Here is a 14,788-nt window from a genome sequence, read left to right as displayed (position 1 = left end):
TACTCTCTCTCGGAAAATCAGTGCTTGCCAGCAGTGGATTGACACTCTGGGCCCCTTGTGGAAAATAGAATACTACCTATATTCCATTATTATAGCCCTTGTCAAATGTCAAAAGGATGGTGATAAATTCGCTCCCTCTCATTCTGCATTCGCCCCCCTACATTCAGTGTCTCCCCCCCTCCAAACAGTACAGAGTACAGACCTACCCCTTATTCTCTCTCTCCCTTATCCTCTCTTACCTCTCACAAGCGATCCACACCCCTCACAACTTTCATACCCTTACTCTCATTTTCTCTCTCCCTCTCAAGTCTCAACACAAGTACTTGGTGGGGCCCACAAACTCAATTTTTTAGATCTTTGAATAAGTAGGCCCCACTTTATTTTTAAAAATTACAAGCACCTACATGCGGAGACCATATAAGACGTATTAAAAAAAAAAAAAAAAAAAACTTGGGCCCACCATATTTGAAAGTCGAAACCCATACCATTCATTTGCTGGGCCCCAATGGAAGTAGTCCTTGCCTCTAAAATCATCTCCGTAGGATGATCCTAACCCTCTGATCTATTGACAAAAGAAATCATATGATAGATGGAGATGACTTTTGGGGATGCCTATTAACATAAAGGCCGAGGAATGAGCGGTTTGGATCTTTGAACAAGGGGTCCTAATGAATTTCTAATAAATACGCATTGTATTGTGTATGTGTACATGCACTTGCACGTATATTTAAAAAAATAGAGTGGGGCCCACCTTGTTCAAAAATCTAAGCTATTTATATGTTAGGTCCAACATAAATAGGTCATACACTCGTACCCAAAAATCATCTCCATATGATGATCCTAACCTTCCGATCTATAGAGATTTCTAATGATATCCTAACCTTCCGATCTATAGAGATTTCTAATGAATAAGGTGGGCTCAAGTGTTTTTTGAAATACGTGCACCATATAACGTGTATTTATTAGAAACTAGTGGGACCAACTGTGCGATGCCCGGTTTGAGAATCATTTAGGATAGAAAGGAAATTAAAAAGTTGATTAAAGAAAAAAAAAAATTAGGTGGGCAATGCCATGGAGTATGGACTGTGAAAGGAGCCCAAAAATCGAACCTATAAGATATCACAAGGGTGGGTGACTTGGGCACCCTTAGGAATGAGAGGCATATGAGGTAATTGAGGGGCATGAATTGTTCTCCAAGGGCTAGTACAAACAAGACCACATCATCTTGGGGACATGACTGATATTTCCTCAAAAAAATCCATATTGGTATGACAATTAGAAGCATGCACTTCTAATGTCCGTGATTTTATTTTTATTATGGCCCCCCTTTGATTGATCTAGGTTCTACATTTTAGAGGCCTTGCTTTAGATCTCCCATGACCCAAAAAATCAACCCAAATTCCCCCATACTGTGCAATTTTGTGATTCCTTCAATGTTAGAATTATAACATGGTACATTCAAGTCAAATCATGCAATTGGAAATCAAGAAATAACATGAGGGCTAGAACAGGCGCAAGTGATTAGTTTAAAATTACAAAGGAAAAAACACTCCATCGTGTAGAACAACTAAAGCCTCAAACTCAGAAGTGCACCTCTAGCTAAACTACTGGTATCATTTAAAAAGAAAGAAAGAAAGAATGTGGGGGAAGGGAGGAGAAATTCACAACAAAAGAGAAAAGAAGAACGAAACCAAACAACCACTATAATAAACTGGAAGACATACACATATTTACTAAAATTAAGTAAACAGATATTCAAAAAGAGAAAAGGAAAAGGGGCAAGTAATAAAGAAAGAAAGAAACTATCTTCTGGAGTGATTTTAAGAGGAGGATTCCTGGAGTGCTTGTAAGGAATCAGGACTGGAAATCTCCAAAAAGTCTCACTGAAGAGAGAGAGAGAGAGAGAGAGAGAGAGAGAGAGAGAGAGAGAGAGAGAGAGGGAGAGTTTACCAATTATTCAAATGAAAAAAATAGATAGAAACCATTTCTAAACACTACCAAATGTTCAAGCCAACATCAATAGTTATTTCCAGAAAAAGGTAGTTGGAAGCTGCAAAGAAGCTTATATAACCTTAGAAATACCGAAAGCCAATTAAAGGTTGTGGCGAAGGCTCCTTGGTAAAACCCGTGCGATGCTGAGGAAAATACTTTCAAACTAGTTGCAGACCCGTGCGATGCGGTCCAAAAAAGAAAGCTTTATAATTAAAAAAATAAATAATAACAAAAAAAGAAAGAAGAAACATTCATACAGAATATATAGAAAAGATTTCAACAGAAGAGGCCATAAGAAAACCATCCAAAGAAGCAAGTACATATATTTTGAACCAAAAATATTGAATAATTAAAATACTTAATAATTGAAATACATAACAAATTTAAGTGCAAAAACAATGGAATTCATAAAATCTCGCCAAAAAAAACATGAATCCAAAGCAAAATCCAAAATAAAAACACTTAACTTTAGAAAGAATGAAGCAAAATAAGAACATTAGCACAAACAGTTACGGGGAAAAAAATAAATAAATAAATAAATAAAATAATATATATATATATATATATATATATATATATATATATATATATATATATATATATATATATATCAGACATTAATCAGAAATTCGGAAAAAATTAAAAAAATAAAAATGAAGCCCAAATTAGGAAGAAATTAACAATAAATATAAAGCGAAAATGAAATAAATAAAAATACAACGAAAGTTTAAAGCCAAATATAGAAAGGAATTTACAAAAAAAATACAGCAAAAAAATGGCCAAAATATAAAGAAATTTAAAAAAGTAAAAATAAGCTATAATAGGAAGAAAGTAACAATAAACAACACAGCTAAAAAATAGAAATGAATTTACAAAAAAGGGAAAAAAAAAAGAGCTAATTGTACAAAATAATTAGGTATTAATGGGGAAGAAAAAAATTGTAAGAGCAAGATAAATATAGTTTCTAATAGTCGTTCTCATGATCCTAATGATTTCTCTTATAATGAACTACTATTTGATTCTAATAATAATGAAATATTATTAGAAACCCCATGCAAAGTGACAAAGAAAATATAAATGCAAAAACTGCTTAAAACATGGTAAAGCAAATAATTTCAATTATTTGTCAATGAATCTGTTTATTATATTTTCTATGATTTGTCAAAAAGAAGGCCAGTTATTGCTAATGCATGCATTGTAAGCAATGATCATACCAAAGGGTTGTGGTGTTTTCTACACCATGCCATGCCGTCCAAATATGGGCCCACAAATCGAAGGGTTAGGATCATCCTATGACTCCCATTTTTGTAGCCCGGCAAATCTACTGAGCAACAGATGAACTGATGATCTAAGCCAAAGGAATATTACTAAGAAGAACTGATGATCTAAGCCAAAAGAATATTACTAGAGTAGATTTCTGTCACTCCAAAATATTACTATGGTTTTAGTCTCACATCTGGAGCTATCATATAATCAAAGAAACCTATTTACCCGATGATTAGAGAAGAATGAATAAGAAAACAACATTCTCTCGGTGGTATGGGGATGTAATGTATTAATTTAATGGGGAAACGTTTTAGAAGACTGCTATTAAGAAGCTATGTTAATCGTTTCTTAAAAAGTGGAGGAAAGATAACTATTATGTTGTATTAGGATTGCGTTTTCTATTAAAAACCGATTTATTGCTATATGATGAAAGCGCAAGAATAAGAGTTGAAGCAGATTTATTGTGCAAATCCCCGATTCGACAGCCCTCAACTTAAAAATTGAAAACGGGGCAGGGCAATAAATCAGCAATAAATTATGAACATAAAAACGGAAAGAAGCCGAAAGTCTGCAACATTCATTCTATGCAGTAGGGGTGCCACCCTAGCTTAATTACCACATTCAGCTTTATATATATATATATATATATATATATATATATATATATATATATATATATATATATATATATAGAGAGAGAGAGAGAGAGAGAGAGAGAGAGAGAGAGAACGGTTCATACACATATGTGTAGAGAGTTCTCTACCCACTAGCTTAAAATACAGTGGGGGCCCACATTATTTGGGTGATCCAAGCCATCCACTTTAAAGGCCCTCACACACATATATATATATATATATATATATATATATATATATATATATATATATATATATATATATATATATATAATAGATAGATGCCAAAGGGAAGGTGTCAATTTAGAAGAAAATCCATTAATATCTATCATAAGTAGTACTTGTGTAACGTATATGGAGACTTAAAATGGAATTGCTTTAACAAAGAAATCTTTGGTCTTCAAAACGGGAGATTTGGATTTAGTAATGAAGTCATTTAGATCCATTAATATCCTCTGATATCAATTATAGAGAAGGGGGCATTTTAATTAAATGAACTTGCTAATTCTAGTGTATAGTACCTGTTGGGCCAGTCCCTCGGACGGTCGACCGTCCCGTTCCACGTTCGACCGTGGACGGTCTACCGTGCAGTGCCACGGTTGTCTATGCATGTTTCTGGAAATTTTATGGTTAACCATGTAGGCAGGGCGGAGCTACATGTAGCATATGGGGGCAGAGGCACCTGTTGAGTTGGGCCGAACTCCTTAATAGGCCCAACTCAATTGGGCCCAGCCTTATGTATAACTTGCCCCCCTTATGTGTAACCTGCGCCCCTTTTGTATAAATTCTGGCTCCGCCACTGCATGCAGGGCCACGATCTTCTACATGTTTGTAGAATATTTATGTCAACTTCGAAAAATCACATCTCCCTATTTTCTTATCGGATTTTGACGTTCTTGTGTATTTTGACAACCTTAGACACTTTACTTTTTGTTAAAAATTATTTTAGAATGATTTGAAACTTCTCTAGTGCCATTATCTACATATACAGAGTGACTAGAATTACACACTAAGACTTGACTCGACTTCTTGATCTTCAATTCTTCATGGCGTTAGGTCTTCTATCTTAAGTAAGGCTAACTCCATGGATCTTCTCTTGGTCTTGAAATCTTCAACTTAAGCTCCACTTTCCATGGCTCCAAGCTCCAAATTGACTCTTTGGATCATCCAATGGCATGGGCCGTACAGTACTTTTTACAAAGTACTAGATACTACATATTATAGAAGCCTCTAAAGATCGGAGGGTTGGGATCATGCTATGGAAATAATTTTTTGGGGCACAACCTATTAACTTGTGGCCCATCAAATGGACGGTTCTATCTTCCTATGGTGTGGACCGTACAATACTTTTTGAAAAATATTATACTCTACGGAGCCTACACCATATAAAAACGCCTTTGTTTTAACTCCAGACTTATTTTGATAAGACACACCTCCAAACATACCTGTTTCACGTTAAGAAATTTGGGGCACGAGTTCCAATTTATATTGATACATGAGATACAGAGTAGTCCACTAGTCCATTCATATTCATGCACGTTACACGCGATAATGCCTCTTTCCACGTTACTAAATATAAAATTTTTAAAAATCCATTATAATCTTTCTCACAAATCTAAGCTCATTGTAAAAGTAATACTGACAAACATAAACTTACGCGGTTTTGTAGAGATTTTAGTAATTCTAAGCTGGATTAGAAGTTATATTAGGAATTTACAGTGAAGAATAATTCGATATGGTCTCTCCCATCTAAATTTAGATGATTTTCAGACTCTCGAGGAAAACCTTTCCATCTAAATTAAGATTGTCTATTCAAAATTAAAGCAATCTTCCATTGATACTAACCCAGTAATTTAATAAAACCCACCTCTATCTCACACAACCATGTCTACCATTCTTCTCTCCCTCCTCATATTGCACTTAACTATTACCCTTTCCACATGCCAATCTCCGGTGCCGGCAAAATTCCCAGCCCTCCTAGTGTTTGGCGACTCGACAGTCGATACGGGCAACAACAACTATGTGGGAACCGCATTTAGAGCCGATCACCCACCATATGGACTAAAATTCCCGGAAAAAAAGGCGACCGGAAGATTTTCCGATGGAATGCTCGTGCCAGATTTATTAGTCTCTAGATTGGGACTTAAGAAAACCATTCCTCCATTCTTAGATCCTGCACTAACTGACGATGATGTTCGTACGGGTGTTTGTTTTGCATCGTCGGGGTCGGGATTCGATGAACTGACCACCGCGGTCTCCGGTGTTATTCCGGTGTTGCGGCAACTGGACATGTTTAAGGATTATCTAGCTAGGCTTGAAGGGGTGGTAGGGGATGAAGAGAGTTCTAAGATTATTAATGGTGCTTTGATTTTGATTAGTGCAGGAACAAATGACTTCATTATAAACTTCTATGATTTGCCCACAAGGAGGTTGATGTTTAACATTAGTGAATATCAAGATTTTCTACAACAAAAGCTGCACGATCTTGTCAAGGTGCTCTCTCTCTCTCTCTCTCTCTCTCTCTCTCTCTCTCTCTCTCTCTCTCTCTCTCTCTATTTAAGTTTTGATTGGAAATATTTCTTAAAAAACTAAACGTTTGGCTCAATCATTATTGGTATTTACAGATTAGCAATTTAAGGTCATGTTTGGAAACCATGGAAAATCATTTCATCAAATATTCGCGGACCCAATTGTATGAGGGGGAAGAGGAGGGGGGGAGACTTTGAGTTTGTGGCAGATGAGAGAACATCCTAAATCCTTAAAAATAGTGAAAAAAATTACTTATTCGAATTTGGTTTTTTTCCCTGATTTTTAGGAGCATTATACGCCCCCCTCACTCCCACTCTCTCAAGTTTCTCAATCTTCTGCCCTCTTTCACGTGTGGACCCATCAATATTCCATGTAATATATTTTCAAGTATATATTCTATAAGGGCCCGTTTGGATACCTCATATATTGTATTTGGATTTGGAATTGAGTTTTGAATACAAAATGAATAGATCCGGCAGCACATGTTGAGGGAGAGAGAGAGAGGGAAGTGGGTGCTTCCTATTGGAGCGGAGAGGTCAAGGAGCAAAGAGGGTGAAGGAAACTGCCAGATCTGTGGATTTCCAATTTCTTATTTCCACAGCTTATTTGGAAATCTGATTTTTTTCACTGTCAGTTGCTGAATTGGAAATCCAAGAATTTGATCCCATCCAAATTACAATGCAAAAAGAGCTGCAAATGTGATAAATCCAAATCAAAATCTTCTCCGCATCCAAACGAGCCCTAATTCAATTCCTAGAAATGTTTGTATGTTCTGATTTTCACATTCCATCATCTACAAGTTGAGGATGGCCATGTATTGTCGACAAAGTGTCACTTGGCCATGCCAAGGTTCTTATAGTATCCTTCCCCTTGGGCTAACATATATAGTATGGGAAATTGTCACGACAAGAAGCAACAATATGAGATACAAATGAGAAACAATTTTGTTGGAATATGTGAGATCTCACAGTCGGATGGTGTTGAAATCACACCGGTGGATCACTATGGTGCTAGATTAGGCAAGTGGGTTAAGAGAGGTAACCTAGTTAGATTAAGCAATAAGATTGAATTAGAAATTAGGCTAGAATAGAATCTTCCATTCTCTTCTATTTCCACAGTTATCTTGATTTCATTCCATATTTTTCTTGTAAGTGCTCTTTATAAGCACCATCAATTCTCTTTGTAATTCATCTAAGAGTTAGTGAAATCCTACGTTTGAGGGGGCATGTTAGAATATGCAAGATCTCACAGTCAGATTTTGTTGAAATCACACCGGTCGATCACCATGGTGCTAGATTAGGCAAGTGGGTTTAGAAAGGTAACCTAGCTAGATTAAGCAATAAGATTGAATTAGAAATTAGGCTATAATAGAATCTTCCATTCTCTTCTCTTTCCACAGTTATCTTGATTTCATTCCATATTTATCATGTAAGTGCTCTTTATAAGCACCATTAATTCTCTTTGTAATTCATCTAAGAATTAGTGAAATCCTAAATTTATCAAATTTTACCGTAAGTAAGAATTAGCCTACGTACATATGTAGAAAAGGGGATTTGCTAAGCTTTTATGTGATAGCTTCAGATGCACGTGCATGAGATGAGGCAAGGCTTCTCCTTGTGGGGATCACTCATGTGGCATTTGCATAATTTGGAGTACTGTTTACCAAGTGGAGTCCATAACAAAGACGTTTTTTTATATTTATGTCACGAAATGTATCCCGTGTGTATTCCTACCTACGGCTCCTTGCAATTACAACATGGGCCTAAAGGACAACATTTATGATGCCAGCTACGAGGTCTTATACGGGTATTTTTGTAATGCAAAAATCTTTTACACTAAGGGGCCGTTTGGATACTCGGATTTTAGAATCCAGGTTTTAGTTTGAAAAGAGGTAAAAGAGGGTCATGATCAAATTGCCGGTATGCTGTCCTGGCAGCGTTTCTTGAATTTTAAGTAAGAAAACCAGGTTTTCGAATTAGAAATCTCTCCCGCATCCCGCTATTTCTAAAACCTGGAAACATTGGACAATTGCCAACTCACTTGCTGTCGGAAAGAAGGGCTAGAAATTAAAAAAAAACAACGGCTGCTCTCTTTCTTCTTTTGTCTCCCAACTACAATTTTGAGGAAATCCAGGATTCTAAAGTACACGTATCCAAACGGCCCCTAAGATTACGGTTGGGCTATTGTATAAATTCTTGCTTGTGATCTTATATGCTTGCTTGATTTCTTTGTTATTTTTTGGCTCCATCAAACTCTAGATTGATGTTTTACATGACTTTCTAACCTAAAACTTGCACTCGTCGATCACTGTCCTATTTTATTAGTGGAAATGTATTCTTGATGAAAATTGAGCAATTAAACTATGTTCATAATTAGCTAAATATTTTATATTTTTCTTTTCTTACATGGCTAAATACTTTAGATTCACAACATTTTTTTTTTGTAATATTATTACTATTCATGTGTAGCTAATCTATGATCTTGGAGGTCGAAAATTCATCATAGCTAGCCTTCCTCCAAACCATCCATTTGATGGGGTCACAGAGTAAATAGGTTGTCCCCAAAAGTCATTTTCATAGATGATATGAACCCCTCCATCTTTAGAGGATTCCACAATATGCTCTTCTCTATATATATTGGAAGTCAAGAATCAACCTATGGAAATGATTTTTTGGGCACAACCTATTTACGCTGTGGCTAGACCTGGCAAAAGCGACCCGTGCCGGCGGGTCGACCCGACCCACCTGCAAATTTGGGGGCACGAGTCTGAGTTTTAGTGACCCGTCAAAACTAACCCGCGGGTGACCCAACCCGCAAAAACATGGGTCGGGTCGGGTCAACCCGCGGGCACCTGCAAGTCACTTGGCTTTTTTAAGGGTGGTGATTTTGTTATGCTAATCTAGTTAGATGGCTTTTTTTTCTAATGCAAAGGATGGTAATTTTGTCATGCTAATCTATTTTTTAAGGGTTTGATGCCTGAATAGGTTATGGCTAGCACCATAGGTTGATCCCAACCCTCCGATTTGAATGTTAGAGGGTTGATCGCTTGATCCTAACCCTCTATAGATTGGAGGGTTGGGATCAACCTATTGAAATGATTTTTGGGGCACAACCTATTTAGGCTGTGGGCCATCTAATGGACGGTTTGGATCATCCCACGGTGACGGCCATACCCTACTTTTAAGTTTTAACATTTTCCTAAATTAAAAAAATCGTTTGAATTTAACCACTGTTTGAATTTGCGGGTGACCCGCGGGTTGACCCAGCCCACCCGCGGGCCGCGCTGGTCACGTAAATTCTGACCCGCAAAAATGCGGGTCATTTCCTGACCCGACCCGTGTGACCCGCACCCGCATCACCCGCGGGTTGACCCGGCCCGGCCCGGCCCACCCGTTTGCCAGGTCTGGCCCATCAAATTGACGCTTTGGATCATCCAATGGCATGGGCCGTACAATACTTTTTGAAAAGTACTAGATACTACATATTATCGAAGCCTCTAAAGATCGGAGGGTTGGGATCATCCTATGGAAATAATTTTTAGGGCACAACCTATTTAAGTCGTAGCCCATCAAATGGACGGTTTCTATCTTCCTATAGTGTGGACCGTACTATACTTTTTTGAAAAATATTATACTCTACGGGGGCCTTGCACCATATGAAAACGCCTTTGTTTTAACTGTCTCTAATACGTCTTGTATTAGCCCAGACTTTATTTATGATAATGACACACATCTAAACATACCTTTTTCACGTTAAAAAATAAGGGGCACGAGTTAATTTATTTTGATTCATGAGATAAAGGAGTAGTCCTTTCACATCCATGCACGTTACACGCTGTAATGCCTCTTTCCACGTTACTAAATATAAAAATTTCAAAAATCCGTTATAATCTTTCTCACAAATCAAAGCTCTTTGTAAAATTAATACTGACAAACATAAATTTACGGGGTTTTGTAGAGGTTTTAGTAATTCTAAGTTGGATTAGAAGCTATATTAGGACTTTACAGTGAAGAAGAATTCGATCTAAATTTAGAAGATTTTTCAAAATCTCCCATCTAAATTTAGAAGATTCAGAAGATTTTCAGAGTCACGAGGATAACCTTTACATCTAAATTAAGATTGTCTGTCCAAATTAAAGCAATCTTCCATTGATCCTAACCCAGTTATTTAATATAACCCATCTCTCCCTTCAAATATCTCACACAACCATGTCTACGATTCTTCTCTCCCTCCTCATATTGCACTTAACTATTACCCTTTCCACATGCCAATCTTCAGCGTCGGCGAAATTCCCCGCCATCCTAGTGTTCGGCGACTCGACCGTCGATACGGGCAACAACAACTATGTGGGAACCATATTTAGAGCTGATCACCCACCATATGGACTTAAATTCCTGGGAAAAAAGGCGACTGGAAGATTTTCCGATGGAATGCTCGTGCCGGATTTATTAGCCTCTAGATTAGGACTTAAGAAAACCATTCCTCCATTCTTAGATCCTACACTAACCGACAATGATGTTCGTACGGGTGTCTGTTTTGCATCGTCGGGGTCGGGATTCGATGAACTGACCACCGCGTTCTCCGGCGTTATTCCCGTGATGCGGCAACTGGACATGTTTAAGGATTATCTGCATAGGCTTAGAGGAGTGGTAGGTGATGAAGAGAGTTCTAAGATTATTAATGGTGCTTTGATTTTGATTAGTGCAGGAACAAATGACTTCGTTTTCAACTTCTATGATTTGCCCACAAGGAGGGTGCTGTTTAACATTAGTGAATATCAAGATTTTCTACAACAAAAGCTGCATGATCTTGTCAAGGTTCTCTCTTTTTCTTTATTTAAGGATTGATTGGGAAATATTTCTTAAAGAGTTCTCTCTTTCTCTCTATTTAAGGTTGAGTTGAGTTGGTGGCAGTTGAGACTTGAGAGAACATCCAAAATCCTTAAAAATAGTGAAAAAAATTACTTATTTGAATTTTTTTTTCCCTGATGTTTAGGAGCTTTATATGCCCCCCTCACTCCCACGTTCTCAAGTTTCTCAATCTTCTGCCCTCTTTCACAAGTGGACCCATAAATATTTCATGTAATATATTTTCAAGTATAAATTCTATAATTCAATTTCTAGAAATGTTTGTAGGTTCTGATTTTCACATTCCATTGGCTACAAGTTGAGGATGGCCATGTATCGTCGACATAGTGTCATTTGGCCATGCCAAGGTTCTCATAGTATCCTTCCCCTTGGGCTAACACATATAGTATGGGAAATTGTCACGACAAGAAGCAACAATATGAGATACAAATGAGAAACAATTTTGTTAGAATATGTGAGATCCCACATCCCGCGATTTCTTAAACCTGGAAATATGCGGCGATCGCCAGCTCTCTTGCTGTGGGAAAGAAGGGCTAGAAATCAGAAAACGACAACTGCTCTCTTCCTTCTCTTGTCTCCCAACTACAATTTTAAGGAAATCCAGGACTCTAAAATACGCGCATCCAAAAGGCCCCTAAGATTACCGTTGGGATATTGTATAAATTCTTGCTTGTCGATGGTAAAGTGTACTTGTGATCTTATATGCTTGCTTGATTTCTTTGTTAGTTTTTGGCTCCGTCAAACTCTAGATTGATGTTTTACATGACTTTCTAACCTAAAACTTGCACTCGTTGATCACTGTCCTATTTTATTAATGGAAATGTGTTCCTAATGAAAATTGATCAATTAAACTATTTTCATAATTAGCTAGATATTTTATATTGTTCTTTTCTTACATGGCTAAATACTTTAGATTCACAACATTTTTTTTGTAATATTATTACTATTCATGTGTAGCTAATCTATGATCTTGGAGGTCGAAAATTCATCATAGCTGGCCTTCCTCCAATCGGCTGCGTGCCCTTACAAATAACTGCAAAATTCAAGAAGCCATCAGAACGAAAATGCCTCCATGACCAGAATGCAGACGCCATTGTTTATAATTCCAAGCTCCAAAATCTGTTGCCTAAAATGCAAGCTGAGCTTTCAACAAGCAAATTCAGCTACGTCAACATTTACGATCCGACCATGGAGATGATCAACAATCCTAACAAATATGGTAACCATCTCTCTCTTTCTCTCTCAACTTTGAACTGTTTATGCTTGAAAGATTATTATTAGGGACTTTCTAGGCAATTTGGGCCGTGTCCTTTTGCAGGAGAGAACATGCCCATAGGCCTTTTAGCAGATTTAATGGTTCTTCTCCTGGAAAAGCGAGCTGAGAAATGGCTTTCCATGTAGATAATTTATATGGTACCCGATCATGAAAATCAAAAGGGCTGACACCATGCCTCTTGATTTTTCATCTAAGTGGGAAGTCAAAAAAGGTGGTTTGACCAGGATAAAAAATTAAGGGGTAGGATTTTGACACCCTGCTCGTCTGATTTTCACGGTTGACCACCATATAAAAACTCTTCCATGTAATAACCTAGCAAATCCCTTATTATTAATTATGATTTGTGATTGTATGAAACAAGTTTTTTACCATATAAGCTAACTCTCCTTTGTGGTTTTTGTCATGGTTGCTACAAAAGGTAACCTGACCACACAACAAATGTATTTGTTTTCGAAAACCATTACACAGGAGCAAAAATATTGAGTGTTTATACGGTGCCCGATCAGGCATGCTCGTGCAAGAGGCACCACCCTTGATATTTGATCCAACGACAGCCCCCTTTTTTCAACTAGTATAATTAAGGGCGGCACTCTTTTACAAGAGCATGCCCCGATCGGGCACCATAATATTTCTCCAAGAATAGTATTCCGGGGCGGGTCCTACCAAATATAGAATGAGTTGGAAAATATTTTCCATACTATGAACCTAACCCTCACATTTGTAGTGATTAAACATGATTGTGAAGGCAGAAACGTCTCTGAATTGAGGGGTTAGGATCACCCATATATATGGGCCCCGCCAGCATTGCTGCTTATTGTTTTGATATTACCAGTTCAGCACTCCTCTTACTGTTTTATACATTTTTCATTGTCTATTACAGGGTTTGTTACGACTGCAAGAGGATGTTGTGGGACAGGGTTTTTGGAGGTGGGACCCCTCTGCAACGTTCTCACTCCACCGTGCCCAGATTCTTCTAAAAGCTTGTTTTGGGACGCTGTTCATCCCACTGAAGCTGTGTATCGAATAGTTACCGATTCCTTGGTTGATAACATCCTCAAAAACTTGGTTTAAAAACTTCCACACCCCTCCCTAATAATATCATTGATTCTGTGTTATTACTTTTATCCAATAATACTTGAGAAAGACCACGTATGTGAAATCAAGACTGAGTGACATGTGTGTGAAATCAAGACCGATGATCTTGTAGAATATCGACATTCCTCGAGTAAGATAAAGGACTACAAAAATCAACGGTTTAGATCTTCTTCCCAACCCGCATGATTTTCTTGTTTGCGGTCGCGATTGATCCGATCACATACGCGAGGAATGAGAGGGTACATTTAATTGGGTCTTAGATTTGTGTGATTAGGGTTGGCTTTGGTGTCATTAGGCCCTACTATTTAAGCATTCCATTCGTGTAACATAGGTGGGATTGGATTGCTTCCGCTGGAATCGGCATCGTATTACGGTTTCGGCAGATTCCAGCGTTTGCTTAAAAAGAGGACAGAATGAAATGAAGTTTTATTAGGTTTTTTAATTAAAGAGGCAAAAATTGTTATAAAAAATTTTCCACCCAAAGAGGACACTGCTGCTCAATTACATGATGATCCAAGCCGTTCATTTGTTGGCGACAACTAAATAGGCCGTACCCTGTAGACCATTTCCATAGAATGATCCTAAATCCTATGCCAATCATGTAGAGGGATTGCACGTTAGAGAAAGTTCTATAGATCAGATGGTTAGGAATCATCCTATGGAGATGATGTACGGCATACAACCTAATTATGAAAAATACCGGATTTCACGCTCGCATCATATAATCTCTTCCTATAACCCTGAATCCTACTTATACCTTAAAACAAGGTGAAGTTTGGACCTATACCTATTTTTCGAGCTCAAGGGGTTGTATGTAGATTAATGGATTTTCAAGAACAACTGAGATATGACACTAGACATGCTGTAGTAGATTGGGGATGTGAAAATTTCCAATATTACTGTGATATCAGCAATCTTAACAACCCCTATATTATATGGAAGTGTGGGTTCCATAACTTCCTTTGCTTGGCAGTCTGAACCAATCAAACCATCCTCTGTGAAAAGGAAGTATGTCATTTATGAGAGACGGAGTGATTCAACATGGAATATAATGTTTTGTCATTTCATTGAAAATAATATTTAGTCTCACTTTGGTTGCCTTCCCTAAGAAAGGAAACTGAAAAAGG

The 14,788-nt window shown here is 37.5% G+C and overlaps 1 protein-coding gene across 2 annotated transcripts; it reads left to right on the top strand.

The window, feature by feature from the left end:
• The first annotated feature begins 5,515 nt into the window (after nucleotides 1-5,515).
• Nucleotides 5,516-13,824, top strand: LOC143851959 (GDSL esterase/lipase At2g31540-like). 2 transcript variants are annotated; one of them, XM_077361472.1, is made up of 3 exons: nucleotides 5,516-6,386; nucleotides 12,248-12,509; nucleotides 13,447-13,824. In XM_077361472.1, the coding sequence occupies exons 1-3, from the start codon at nucleotides 5,778-5,780 to the stop codon at nucleotides 13,635-13,637; spliced, it is 1,062 nt and encodes a 353-aa protein (XP_077217587.1). In that variant the 5' UTR covers nucleotides 5,516-5,777; the 3' UTR covers nucleotides 13,638-13,824. The 2 variants fall into 2 exon arrangements, with proteins under 2 accessions (XP_077217587.1, XP_077217588.1); XM_077361473.1 differs by lacking the exon at nucleotides 5,516-6,386 and adding an exon at nucleotides 10,586-11,239.
• Nucleotides 13,825-14,788: the final 964 nt, after the last annotated feature.

This window comes from Tasmannia lanceolata, unplaced genomic scaffold, assembly GCF_043159265.1.
Source record: "Tasmannia lanceolata isolate RefF3 unplaced genomic scaffold, GAP_Taslan_0.1 ptg000018l, whole genome shotgun sequence".
NCBI classification, from domain to species: domain Eukaryota; kingdom Viridiplantae; phylum Streptophyta; class Magnoliopsida; order Canellales; family Winteraceae; genus Tasmannia; species Tasmannia lanceolata.
Note: the sequence above shows the minus strand (reverse complement) of the source record. Positions and strands in the feature narration are given on the sequence as shown.